At 42.8% G+C, this 12,093-nt stretch overlaps 1 protein-coding gene across 1 annotated transcript in view; it reads right to left on the reverse strand.

Annotated features, from left to right (window-relative positions):
- LOC139370053 (BRCA1-associated ATM activator 1-like) overlaps positions 1-12,070 on the reverse strand; it is a 19,295-nt gene extending 7,225 nt beyond the window's left edge. Inside the window, exons 1-7 of the mRNA XM_071109361.1 lie at positions 11,961-12,070; positions 11,577-11,718; positions 10,549-10,703; positions 8,894-9,041; positions 2,743-3,011; positions 479-642; positions 66-176 (exon numbers count right to left, since the gene is read on the reverse strand). Coding sequence (XP_070965462.1) covers positions 66-176; positions 479-642; positions 2,743-3,011; positions 8,894-9,041; positions 10,549-10,703; positions 11,577-11,703 — 974 coding nt within the window. The 5' untranslated portion in view covers positions 11,704-11,718; positions 11,961-12,070. The remainder of the gene's footprint in view (positions 1-65; positions 177-478; positions 643-2,742; positions 3,012-8,893; positions 9,042-10,548; positions 10,704-11,576; positions 11,719-11,960) is intronic.
- Positions 12,071-12,093: the final 23 nt, after the last annotated feature.

Consider the following 12,093-nt stretch of genomic DNA (forward strand, 5'->3'; position numbering starts at 1 on the left):
TGGGTTAACTGCCAATCAGCTACGACCACGGAATAGAAAAAATATGTTCAGTGTGTGTCTGTTACCAGGTCTCCGGATGGAGGGTGGCGGCGGCACACAGAGCAGCGTCAGAGGGATTCTGGGAGTTCAACATGGACGCCATCAGAGAGACGAGTCTGGAGTCACACGGACCGGACCTGCAAAATCACAACTTGACAATTTTATTGAACAATCTGACATTACATGTTCATATTACAGGCTGTGTGTGTGTGTGTGTGTGTGTAATCAGTGTGTGTGTGTGTGTGTGTGTAGGACTGAGTGAGGACAGAGAGAAGGAGACTAATCTTACTGGACAAGTCCATGTAGTCCCTCCCCCCGTTTCAGTGATTTTTTAAACTAAATAAACAGCACGTTGTCATAGCAACCTGGTTACCTTGGAAACACAAGCGATGTTCAGAATCAACCCAACACCATAATGCCGTGGGATCACCAAACACACCTGCATGTAGCCAGCAGGACGTCCATTAGAGGCTGCGCGACTGCTCTGCGGCCTTCTCGGACCAACCCCTCCAGAGGCCTCAGGACTCGCCTGATCACCGAGCCCCGGAGAGGAGCCTCCAGCTCGGGGAGAGTCAGGGCCAGCAGCCTCAGCCCCTGGAGCACCTGGTGACACGTCATAACAATAGAAGGCCATTATAAAAACACCTTCAGAAACACATCATTATTATAGGGTTCGCAGTGTGAAAACCTGTTAGGAAAATTATGATTAAAAGACTGAACAAATCATTTTAAATAGAATAGTTGTAACTAAGTAAACTTATACTCTGTTTTATTATATCTGATTAACAATAGGAGTTCATAAGAAGGGATTGTGTGACACGGACAAGGAGTAATTCAAGTTAATGAACACCATTCCAACTGGGAAGAAAGAAATGGGTTGTGGATTAAGTAAACAGATAAGGTAGTTAACCTATGGTTGAACCGATGAAACTGAGCTCTGGGGTGTTTTAGATAAGGCAGTGAGTGCATTCCTAGGTTTTCTGTTAATTAGAACTGTCAACTAAGTGGTGATCGATAATGTTGGGGGGTCAAAAGTTAATTCAGTTATGTTGTGTGACCTGTGAGTCAGTTAGAATGAACTTTTAACCTCACTTAATTCTAGGTCGGGATTCATTCTAGAAGCAATGAAATGACGTCATGTTATTGTATATAAACTGTTGCTCGTGGTAACGTGGCAGCGCGCTCCGAGAATAAATTCTGTTACCTATTATTGAAAAGACTGGTCTCCGTCTATTTTATGCAAACAAGAATCTTATAAATTCTCATAAAATAGATTAAGGGAATTCCATTAATTAATTAAATTACAGTAACAGAAACCTGTTGTTATTCTCATAAATCTATATATCAAATAACTCAAGCGTAGATTGTTCACTTTTTTTGGCACACAGAAACTAGGGGCCTCGCGAGCGGCGTAGCGGTCTAAGGCAATGATCCCGCAGTGCTAGAGGCATCACTACAGATCCGGGTTCGATCCCGGGCTGTGTCGCAGCCGGCCGCGACCGGGAGACCCATGAGGCGGCGCACAATCGGCCCAGCTTCGTCCAGGTTAGGGGAGGACCTGGCCGGCTGTTATTGTATATAAACTGTTGCTCGTGGTAACTTGGGAGTGCGCTCCGAGAATAAATTCTGTTACCTATTATTGAAAATACTGGTCTATTTTATGCAAACAAGAATCTTACAAATTCTCATAAAATAGATTAAGGGAATTCCATTAATGAATTTAATTAATTAAATAAGGACGTCCTTGTCCCATCGCGCTCTAGCCGGGAGCTCTACCGTGTTTTCTCCGACACATTGGTGCTTCCGGGTTAAGCGAGCAGTGTGTCAAGAAGCAGTGCGGCTCGACAGGGTCGTGTTTCGGAGGACGCATGATTCTCGACCTTCGCTTCTCCCGAGTCCGTACTGGAGTTGCAGCGATGGGACAACACTGTAACTACCAAATAGATACCATGAAATTGGGGAGAAAAAGGGGTATAAAATGTAAATAACTAGGAGGCTATGAGTAACATGGTATAACATAATGTCACAGATTGGCCTATAGGTGGCGCTGTAATAGAGCACTCAACAACAACAACACTATTGTCATAACAACATGTCCACATTTATCTATATGCCAACAGTAACAACACCTCATTTATCATAACTATTACAGATAACAAATACTAATTACCTCGTATATATTCAGCCAATAGCAGGACAGGAACATGGTTCAAATCACGCACTTATCAAGAGAACATCCCTGGTCATCCCTACTGCCTCTGATCTGGAGGACTCACTAATCAGAGAACATCCCTGGTCATCCCTACTGCCTCTGATCTGGAGGACTCACTAAACAGAGAACATCCCTGGTCATCCCTACTGCCTCTGATCTGGAGGACTCACTAAACAGAGAACATCCCTGGTCATCCCTACTGCCTCTGATCTGGAGGACTCACTAAGCGGATAAACGTGGATAAACATGGTATTGCCTTCGCTGATTGCACATAAAGGAAGATAGTTCCTACATAATACTTCCTTTGTTATCCAACTGATCTTGTGTCCTTTCTGTCATCCTGTGAACCCCGTTCATTGCTGCTCGCAGCTATAATTATCTGTCTTCAACCACTTCATCTCCTCCCCTCCCCCTCCTTTCCTTTCCCTCCCATCTCCTCTAGGGGCACCGCTGTAATATATATATATATATTCCCAATCAACCAATCGTACCTGGGTGTGGCTGTCTGACTCCAGAGAGCTCTCCAGGTGCTTCAAGATCTCCATGGTGATGGAACACCCGCTTCCTGGACTTGTCTCCATGGTTACGTCCAATTCTACCTCTTCCTTATTGGGTGGAACAGTGAGGCCATTCCCCTGGGTTGTGTGTGAGGTTGTGGTTGGCTGGCGGAAGGTTAGGAGGCGGGCCAGGAGGTGATTTGCGGCCGAGGCGACGAATAGGCTGGGGTCAGTCTGTAGCTGGAGGAGGGGTTCGGTCAGGCCTGAGGAGATACAATCAAATACATTTGTTTCGTAAACAACAGGTGTAGACTAACAGTGAAATGCTTTCTTACGGGCCCTTCCCAACAATGAGGAGAGAAAGACAATAGAGAAATAATAGATAAACACAACACGTAATAATAAATACACAACGATAACATGACTGTTTACAAGGAGTACCAGTACTGAGTTGATGTGTAGGGGTACTAGGTAATAACATGGCTGTATACACAGAGTACCAGTACTGAGTTGATGTGTAGGGGTACTAGGTAATAACATGGCTGTATACACAGAGTACCAGTACTGAGTTGATGTGTAGGGGTACTAGGTAATAACATGGCTGTATACACAGAGTACCAGTACTGAGTTGATGTGTAGGGGTACTAGGTAATAACATGGCTGTATACACAGAGTACCAGTACTGAGTTGATGTGTAGGGGTACTAGGTAATAACATGGCTGTATATACAGAGTACCAGTACTGAGTTGATGTGTAGGGGTACTAGGTAATAACATGGCTGTATACACAGAGTACCAGTACTGAGTTGATGTGTAGGGGTACTAGGTAATAACATGGCTGTATACACAGAGTACCAGTACTGAGTTGATGTGTAGGGGTACTAGGTAATAACATGGCTGTATACACAGAGTACCAGTACTGAGTTGATGTGTAGGGGTACTAGGTAATAACATGGCTGTATACACAGAGTACCAGTACTGAGTTGATGTGTAGGGGTACTAGGTAATAACATGACTGTTTACAAGGAGTACCAGTACTGAGTTGATGTGTAGGGGTACTAGGTAATAACATGGCTGTATACACAGAGTACCAGTACTGAGTTGATGTGTAGGGGTACTAGGTAATAACATGGCTGTATACACAGAGTACCAGTACTGAGTTGATGTGTAGGGGTACTAGGTAATAACATGACTGTATACACAGAGTACCAGTACTGAGTTGATGTGTAGGGGTACTAGGTAATAACATGGCTGTATACACAGAGTACCAGTACTGAGTTGATGTGTAGGGGTACTAGGTAATAACATGGCTGTATACACAGAGTACCAGTACTGAGTTGATGTGTAGGGGTACTAGGTAATAACATGGCTGTATAGAGTACCAGTACTGAGTTGATGTGTAGGGGTACTAGGTAATAACATGACTGTATATACAGAGTACCAGTACTGAGTTGATGTGTAGGGGTACTAGGTAATAACATGGCTGTATACACAGAGTACCAGTACTGAGTTGATGTGTAGGGGTACTAGGTAATAACATGGCTGTATACACAGAGTACCAGTACTGAGTTGATGTGTAGGGGTACTAGGTAATAACATGACTGTTTACACAGAGTACCAGTACTGAGTTGATGTGTAGGGGTACTAGGTAATAACATGACTGTTTACAAGGAGTACCAGTACTGAGTTGATGTGTAGGGGTACTAGGTAATAACATGGCTGTATACACAGAGTACCAGTACTGAGTTGATGTGTAGGGGTACTAGGTAATAACATGGCTGTATATACAGAGTACCAGTACTGAGTTGATGTGTAGGGGTACTAGGTAATAACATGGCTGTATACACAGAGTACCAGTACTGAGTTGATGTGTAGGGGTACTAGGTAATAACATGGCTGTATACACAGAGTACCAGTACTGAGTTGATGTGTAGGGGTACTAGGTAATAACATGGCTGTATACACAGAGTACCAGTACTGAGTTGATGTGTAGGGGTACTAGGTAATAACATGGCTGTATACACAGTGTACCAGTACTGAGTTGATGTGTAGGGGTACTAGGTAATAACATGGCTGTATACACAGAGTACCAGTACTGAGTTGATGTGTAGGGGTACTAGGTAATAACATGGCTGTATACACAGAGTACCAGTACTGAGTTGATGTGTAGGGGTACTAGGTAATAACATGGCTGTATACACAGAGTACCAGTACTGAGTTGATGTGTAGGGGTACTAGGTAATAACATGGCTGTATACACAGAGTACCAGTACTGAGTTGATGTGTAGGGGTACTAGGTAATAACATGGCTGTAGGAGTACCAGTACTGAGTTGATGTGTAGGGGTACTAGGTAATAACATGGCTGTTTACACAGAGTACCAGTACTGAGTTGATGTGTAGGGGTACTAGGTAATAACATGGCTGTATACACAGAGTACCAGTACTGAGTTGATGTGTAGGGGTACTAGGTAATAACATGGCTGTATACACAGAGTACCAGTACTGAGTTGATGTGTAGGGGTACTAGGTAATAACATGGCTGTAGGAGTACCAGTACTGAGTTGATGTGTAGGGGTACTAGGTAATAACATGGCTGTTTACACAGAGTACCAGTACTGAGTTGATGTGTAGGGGTACTAGGTAATAACATGGCTGTATACACAGAGTACCAGTACTGAGTTGATGTGTAGGGGTACTAGGTAATAACATGGCTGTATATACAGAGTACCAGTACTGAGTTGATGTGTAGGGGTACTAGGTAATAACATGGCTGTATACACAGAGTACCAGTACTGAGTTGATGTGTAGGGGTACTAGGTAATAACATGGCTGTATACACAGAGTACCAGTACTGAGTTGATGTGTAGGGGTACTAGGTAATAACATGGCTGTTTACACAGAGTACCAGTACTGAGTTGATGTGTAGGGGTACTAGGTAATAACATGGCTGTATACACAGAGTACCAGTACTGAGTTGATGTGTAGGGGTACTAGGTAATAACATGGCTGTTTACACAGAGTACCAGTACTGAGTTGATGTGTAGGGGTACTAGGTAATAACATGACTGTTTACAAGGAGTACCAGTACTGAGTTGATGTGTAGGGGTACTAGGTAATAACATGACTGTTTACAAGGAGTACCAGTACTGAGTTGATGTGTAGGGGTACTAGGTAATAACATGGCTGTAGGAGTACCAGTACTGAGTTGATGTGTAGGGGTACTAGGTAATAACATGGCTGTATACACAGAGTACCAGTACTGAGTTGATGTGTAGGGGTACTAGGTAATAACATGACTGTTTACAAGGAGTACCAGTACTGAGTTGATGTGTAGGGGTACTAGGTAATAACATGGCTGTAGGAGTACCAGTACTGAGTTGATGTGTAGGGGTACTAGGTAATAACATGGCTGTATACACAGAGTACCAGTACTGAGTTGATGTGTAGGGGTACTAGGTAATAACATGGCTGTATACACAGAGTACCAGTACTGAGTTGATGTGTAGGGGTACTAGGTAATAACATGGCTGTATACACAGAGTACCAGTACTGAGTTGATGTGTAGGGGTACTAGGTAATAACATGGCTGTATACACAGAGTACCAGTACTGAGTTGATGTGTAGGGGTACTAGGTAATAACATGGCTGTATACACAGAGTACCAGTACTGAGTTGATGTGTAGGGGTACTAGGTAATAACATGGCTGTATACACAGAGTACCAGTACTGAGTTGATGTGTAGGGGTACTAGGTAATAACATGACTGTTTACAAGGAGTACCAGTACTGAGTTGATGTGTAGGGGTACTAGGTAATAACATGGCTGTATACACAGAGTACCAGTACTGAGTTGATGTGTAGGGGTACTAGGTAATAACATGGCTGTATACACAGGGTACCAGTACTGAGTTGAGGTGTAGGGTTACTAGGTAGTTGATGTGTAGGGGTACTAGGTAATAACATGGCTGTATACACAGAGTACCAGTACTGAGTTGATGTGTAGGGGTACTAGGTAATAACATGGCTGTATACACAGAGTACCAGTACTGAGTTGATGTGTAGGGGTACTAGGTAATAACATGGCTGTATACACAGGGTACTAGTACTGAGTTGATGTGTAGGGGTACTAGGTAATAACATGGCTGTATATACAGAGTACCAGTACTGAGTTGATGTGTAGGGGTACTAGGTAATAACATGGCTGTATATACAGAGTACCAGTACTGAGTTGATGTGTAGGGGTATGAGGTAATAACATGGCTGTATACACAGAGTACCAGTACTGAGTTGATGTGTAGGGGTACTAGGTAGTTGATGTGTAGGGGTACAAGGTAATAACATGGCTGTATACACAGAGTACCAGTACTGAGTTGATGTGTAGGGGTACAAGGTAATAACATGGCTGTATACACAGAGTACCAGTACTGAGTTGATGTGTAGGGTTACTAGGTAGTTGATGTGTAGGGTTACTAGGTAGTTGATGTGTAGGGTTACTAGGTAGTTGATGTGTAGGGTTACTAGGTAGTTGATGTGTAGGGGTACTAGGTAATAATATATGTTTTTATACTTAGCTGTTCTATGAGTGGTTTGAGACAGGGGTAGGGGTACGAGGTAATAATATATGTTTTTATACTTAGCTGTTCTATGAGTGGTCTGAGACAGGGGTAGGGGTACGAGGTAATAATATATGTTTTTATACTTAGCTGTTCTATGAGTGGTCTGAGACAGGGGTAGGGGTACGAGGTAATAATATATGTTTTTATACTTAGCTGTTCTATGAGTGGTCTGAGACAGGGGTAGGGGTACGAGGTAATAATATATGTTTTTATACTTAGCTGTTCTATGAGTGGTCTGAGACAGGGGTAGGGGTACGAGGTAATAATATATGTTTTTATACTTAGCTGTTCTATGAGTGGTCTGAGACAGGGGTAGGGGTACTAGGTAATAATATATGTTTTTATACTTAGCTGTTCTATGAGTGGTTTGAGACAGGGGTAGGGGTACGAGGTAATAATATATGTTTTTATACTTAGCTGTTCTATGAGTGGTCTGAGACAGGGGTAGGGGTACTAGGTAATAATATATGTTTTTATACTTAGCTGTTCTATGAGTGGTCTGAGACAGGGGTAGGGGTACGAGGTAATAATATATGTTTTTATACTTAGCTGTTCTATGAGTGGTCTGAGACAGGGGTAGGGGTACGAGGTAATAATATATGTTTTTATACTTAGCTGTTCTATGAGTGGTCTGAGACAGGGGTAGGGGTACGAGGTAATAATATATGTTTTTATACTTAGCTGTTCTATGGTCTGAGGCGTTTAGATTCTGTTTGTTCAAGTGCAACGTTAATAACGATGGTTTTGGGAAACCGCTCAGAGATGTAACGTTGCTCGTTACGAAGGAATCTAACAATGAAATTCACCTTAAGGCCCGGTTTCCCAAAAGCATCTCAATCGCCCTTCACACTGCCCTTTCTCACCTTGACAAGAGGAACACCTATGTGGGAATGCTGTTCATTGTCAGCTAAACCCGTGGACAGAAATCCATACTTTAAGAAAGGCTGCTACCGTATCCTACTACCAGTATACTACCGTAGTAACCTGTTGATAGAAAACCCATAGAAAGGCTGCTACCGTATCCTACTACCAGTATACTACCATGTTGATAGAAACCCATAGAAAGGCTGCTCTAGATAGTATACTACTGTAGTACTACTGTTGATAGAAACACATAGAAAGGCTGCTCTAGATAGTATACTACCATAGTAACCTGTTGATAGAAACCCATAGAAAGGCTGCTCTAGATAGTATACTACTGTAGTACTACTGTTGATAGAAACCCATAGAAAGGCTTCCCTAGATAGTATACTACTATAGTACTACTGTTGATAGAAACCCATAGAAAGGCTTCCCTAGATAGTATACTACTATAGTACTACTGTTGCTTTCATGACAGCCGGGAACTCGGGAACAAAACGCATTCAAATCATGATGTCGGTGATCTTCAGGTTGGAAAGTCGAAGCTCTAGAAAGATGCCCGAGTTACCGACTTCGGATTTGGAGTCGGATGACCAGTTCCCAGTTCTCTGTAACCGACTTGAAGTCGGAAGTCTGAGGTTTCTGAGTTGCCAGCTGTGGCAAACCTACCAGCCTGATCCAGGAAGTGGAAGGCCTGTGTGTGGCGCATCATGTTACTCAGGCCATGGATCCAGCCAATCCGCACGCTCGGATCCTCCCATAGGCCAGCCACCTGCCATCGCTCGCTGTCGTAGGCCACGCCCAGGATGGATCGATCCTGAGATGGGATGAAGAGATAACGAATGTCTAGGTGATGACAGTCCGACGCCCAATCACAAACGGACCCTTAAACCCTAAGCACTTGTGGAGAGCGGAGAGGATTTGATTGGTGTAAGCAATATGGTGAAACTTCCACCTGAGACTATCCTATTACCATATTGACTATCCTATTACCATATTGACTACCCTATTACCATATTGACTAGACCTGGTTCTACCCTATTACCATATTGACTATCCTATTACCATATTGACTACCCTATTACCATATTGACTAGACCTGGCTCTACCCTATTACCATATTGACTATCCTATTACCATATTGACTATCCTATTACCATATTGACTACCCTATTACCATATTGACAAGACCTGGCTCTACCCTATTACCACATTGACTATCCTATTACCATATTGACTATCCTATTACCATATTGACTATCCTATTACCATATTAACTATCCTATTACCATATTGATTATCCTATTACCATATTGACTATCCTATTACCATATTAACTATCCTGTTACCATATTGACTATCCTATTACCATATTGACTACCCTATTACCATATTGGCTATCCTATTACCATATCGACTATCCTATTACCATAATGACTACACCTGACTCTATCCTATTACCATAATGACTACACCTGAGACTATCCTATTACCATAATGACTACACCTGAGACTATCCTATTACCATAATGACTACACCTGACTCTACCCTATTACCATAATGACTACACCTGACTCTACCCTATTACCATAATGACTACACCTGACTCTATCCTATTACCATAATGACTACACCTGAGACTATCCTATTACCATAATGACTACACCTGAGACTATCCTATTACCATAATGACTACACCTGACTCTATACTATTACCATAATGACTACACCTGACTATCATATTACCATAATTACTACACCTGACTCTATTACCATATTGACTACACCTGTTGGGCCTGAATATGAGATTAATGTGAACTGTATGTGTTTCTGTCTTCTTTATCCTCCATATATATGTACATATTCTTATTCCATCCCTTTAGATTTGTGTGTATTTGGTATTTGTTGTGAATTTGTTAGATATTACTGCACGGTCAGAACTAGAAGCACAAGCATTTCACTACACTCACATTAACATCTGCTAACCATGTGTATGTGACCAATAACATCTGCTAACCATGTGTATGTGACCAATAACATCTGCTAAACATGTGTATGTGACCAATAACATATGATAACTATGTGTATGTGACCAATAACATCTGCTAACCATGTGTATGTGACCAATAACATCTGCTAACCATGTGTATGTGACCAATAACATCTGCTAACCATGTGTATGTGACCAATAACATCTGCTAACCATGTGACCAATAACATCTGATAACCATGTGACTATTACCATCTGATTCGTGTGCGTTTCCTTCTACCCCTGCAATACTACCTGGATGGATTGAATATATCTATCAGTCAGTCAGTTCACCTGCAGCAGGTTGAAGCCGTGTTGGCTGGCCGCCAGCAGGCCGGAAAGCTTGAGGCTGAAGGAAAGCATGCTGGGATCTGTAGTTTTGTCCAGACACGCGGTGGATATGTAGTCCACCAGACAGGGGCAGGACTCCAACAGGGCCAGGCCATGGTCTGGAAAACATCGCCACAGGTATTATTAGGTATTATTGTCCTTGTCTATATAGGAAGTATCTCATCCTCGCTGTGTGTGAGAGAGATAATATAGGAAGTCTCTCTTCCTCACTGTGTGTGTGAGAGATTATATAGGAAGTCTCTCATCCTCGCTGTGTGTGAGAGATTATATAGGAATCTCATCCTCGCTGTGTGTGTGAGAGATTATATAGGAAGTCTCTCCTCCTCACTGTGTGTGTGTGTGAGATTATATAGGAAGTCTCTCATCCTCGCTGTGTGTGTGTGAGATTATATAGGAAGTCTCTCATCCTCGCTGTGTGTGTGAGACTATATAGGAAGTCTCTCATCCTCGCTGTGTGTGAGAGATTATATAGGAAGTCTCTCCTCCTCACTGTGTGTGTGAGAGATTATATAGGAAGTCTCTCATCCTCGCTGTGTGTGTGAGAGATTATATAGGAATCTCATCCTCGCTGTGTGTGTGAGAGATTATATAGGAAGTCTCTCCTCCTCACTGTGTGTGTGTGTGAGATTATATAGGAAGTCTCTCATCCTCGCTGTGTGTGTGAGATTATATAGGAAGTCTCTCATCCTCGCTGTGTGTGAGAGATTATATAGGAAGTCTCTCCTCCTCACTGTGTGTGTGAGAGATTATATAGGAAGTCTCTCATCCTCGCTGTGTGTGTGAGAGATTATATAGGAAGTCTCTCCTCCTCACTGTGTGTGTGAGAGATTATATAGGAAGTCTCTCATCCTCGCTGTGTGTGTGAGATTATATAGGAAGTCTCTCATCCTCGCTGTGTGTGAGAGATTATTTAGGAAGTCTCTCCTCGTTATTCTTGCTTGTGAGACCTTTCTCTGTGTGTGTCTCCTCACCCTCCTTGGTGAGACCAGTGAACCAGTCCAGCAGTTTCTCGAGGCTGGTGTCGTCTGGTAGGGACTGTCTGGGGTCCGCTAGTACAGCGCACACCCGAGGCAACAACACCAGGCACTCGCTGTCCATGCTGCTTAGAAGTGTCTATGGGGAAAAGCCAAGAGGGGGAATATGACTTTAGTTTAGACAGATTGTAGTTTACTAGCTCTGGTCCAGGGCGTTTAGTAAGCGTTCATCGAGTCTAATAGTAAAGCACACTGCCGCCCTGGACCAGAGCTAGCTAAATAAAGTAAGGAACTGTATGGCAACACGTTCGTAATCAAGTTAACCAAGTCAGCTACACAAAACAACTGAGTTGAATGACAAATGCACGATAACCACAGTACCTAGGTATATGTTGAAGATATCTGAGAAGCAATTTAGGGACAAATTGACGGAGCTTGATCGATAGCAATCGCCTGAAAAGTATCTCGCGGGACTGAAACCGTGTTTCGTTTTACCGGAGCTTGCGTTCATGGA

This window comes from Oncorhynchus clarkii, chromosome 17, assembly GCF_045791955.1.
Source record: "Oncorhynchus clarkii lewisi isolate Uvic-CL-2024 chromosome 17, UVic_Ocla_1.0, whole genome shotgun sequence".
NCBI lineage: Eukaryota > Metazoa > Chordata > Actinopteri > Salmoniformes > Salmonidae > Oncorhynchus > Oncorhynchus clarkii.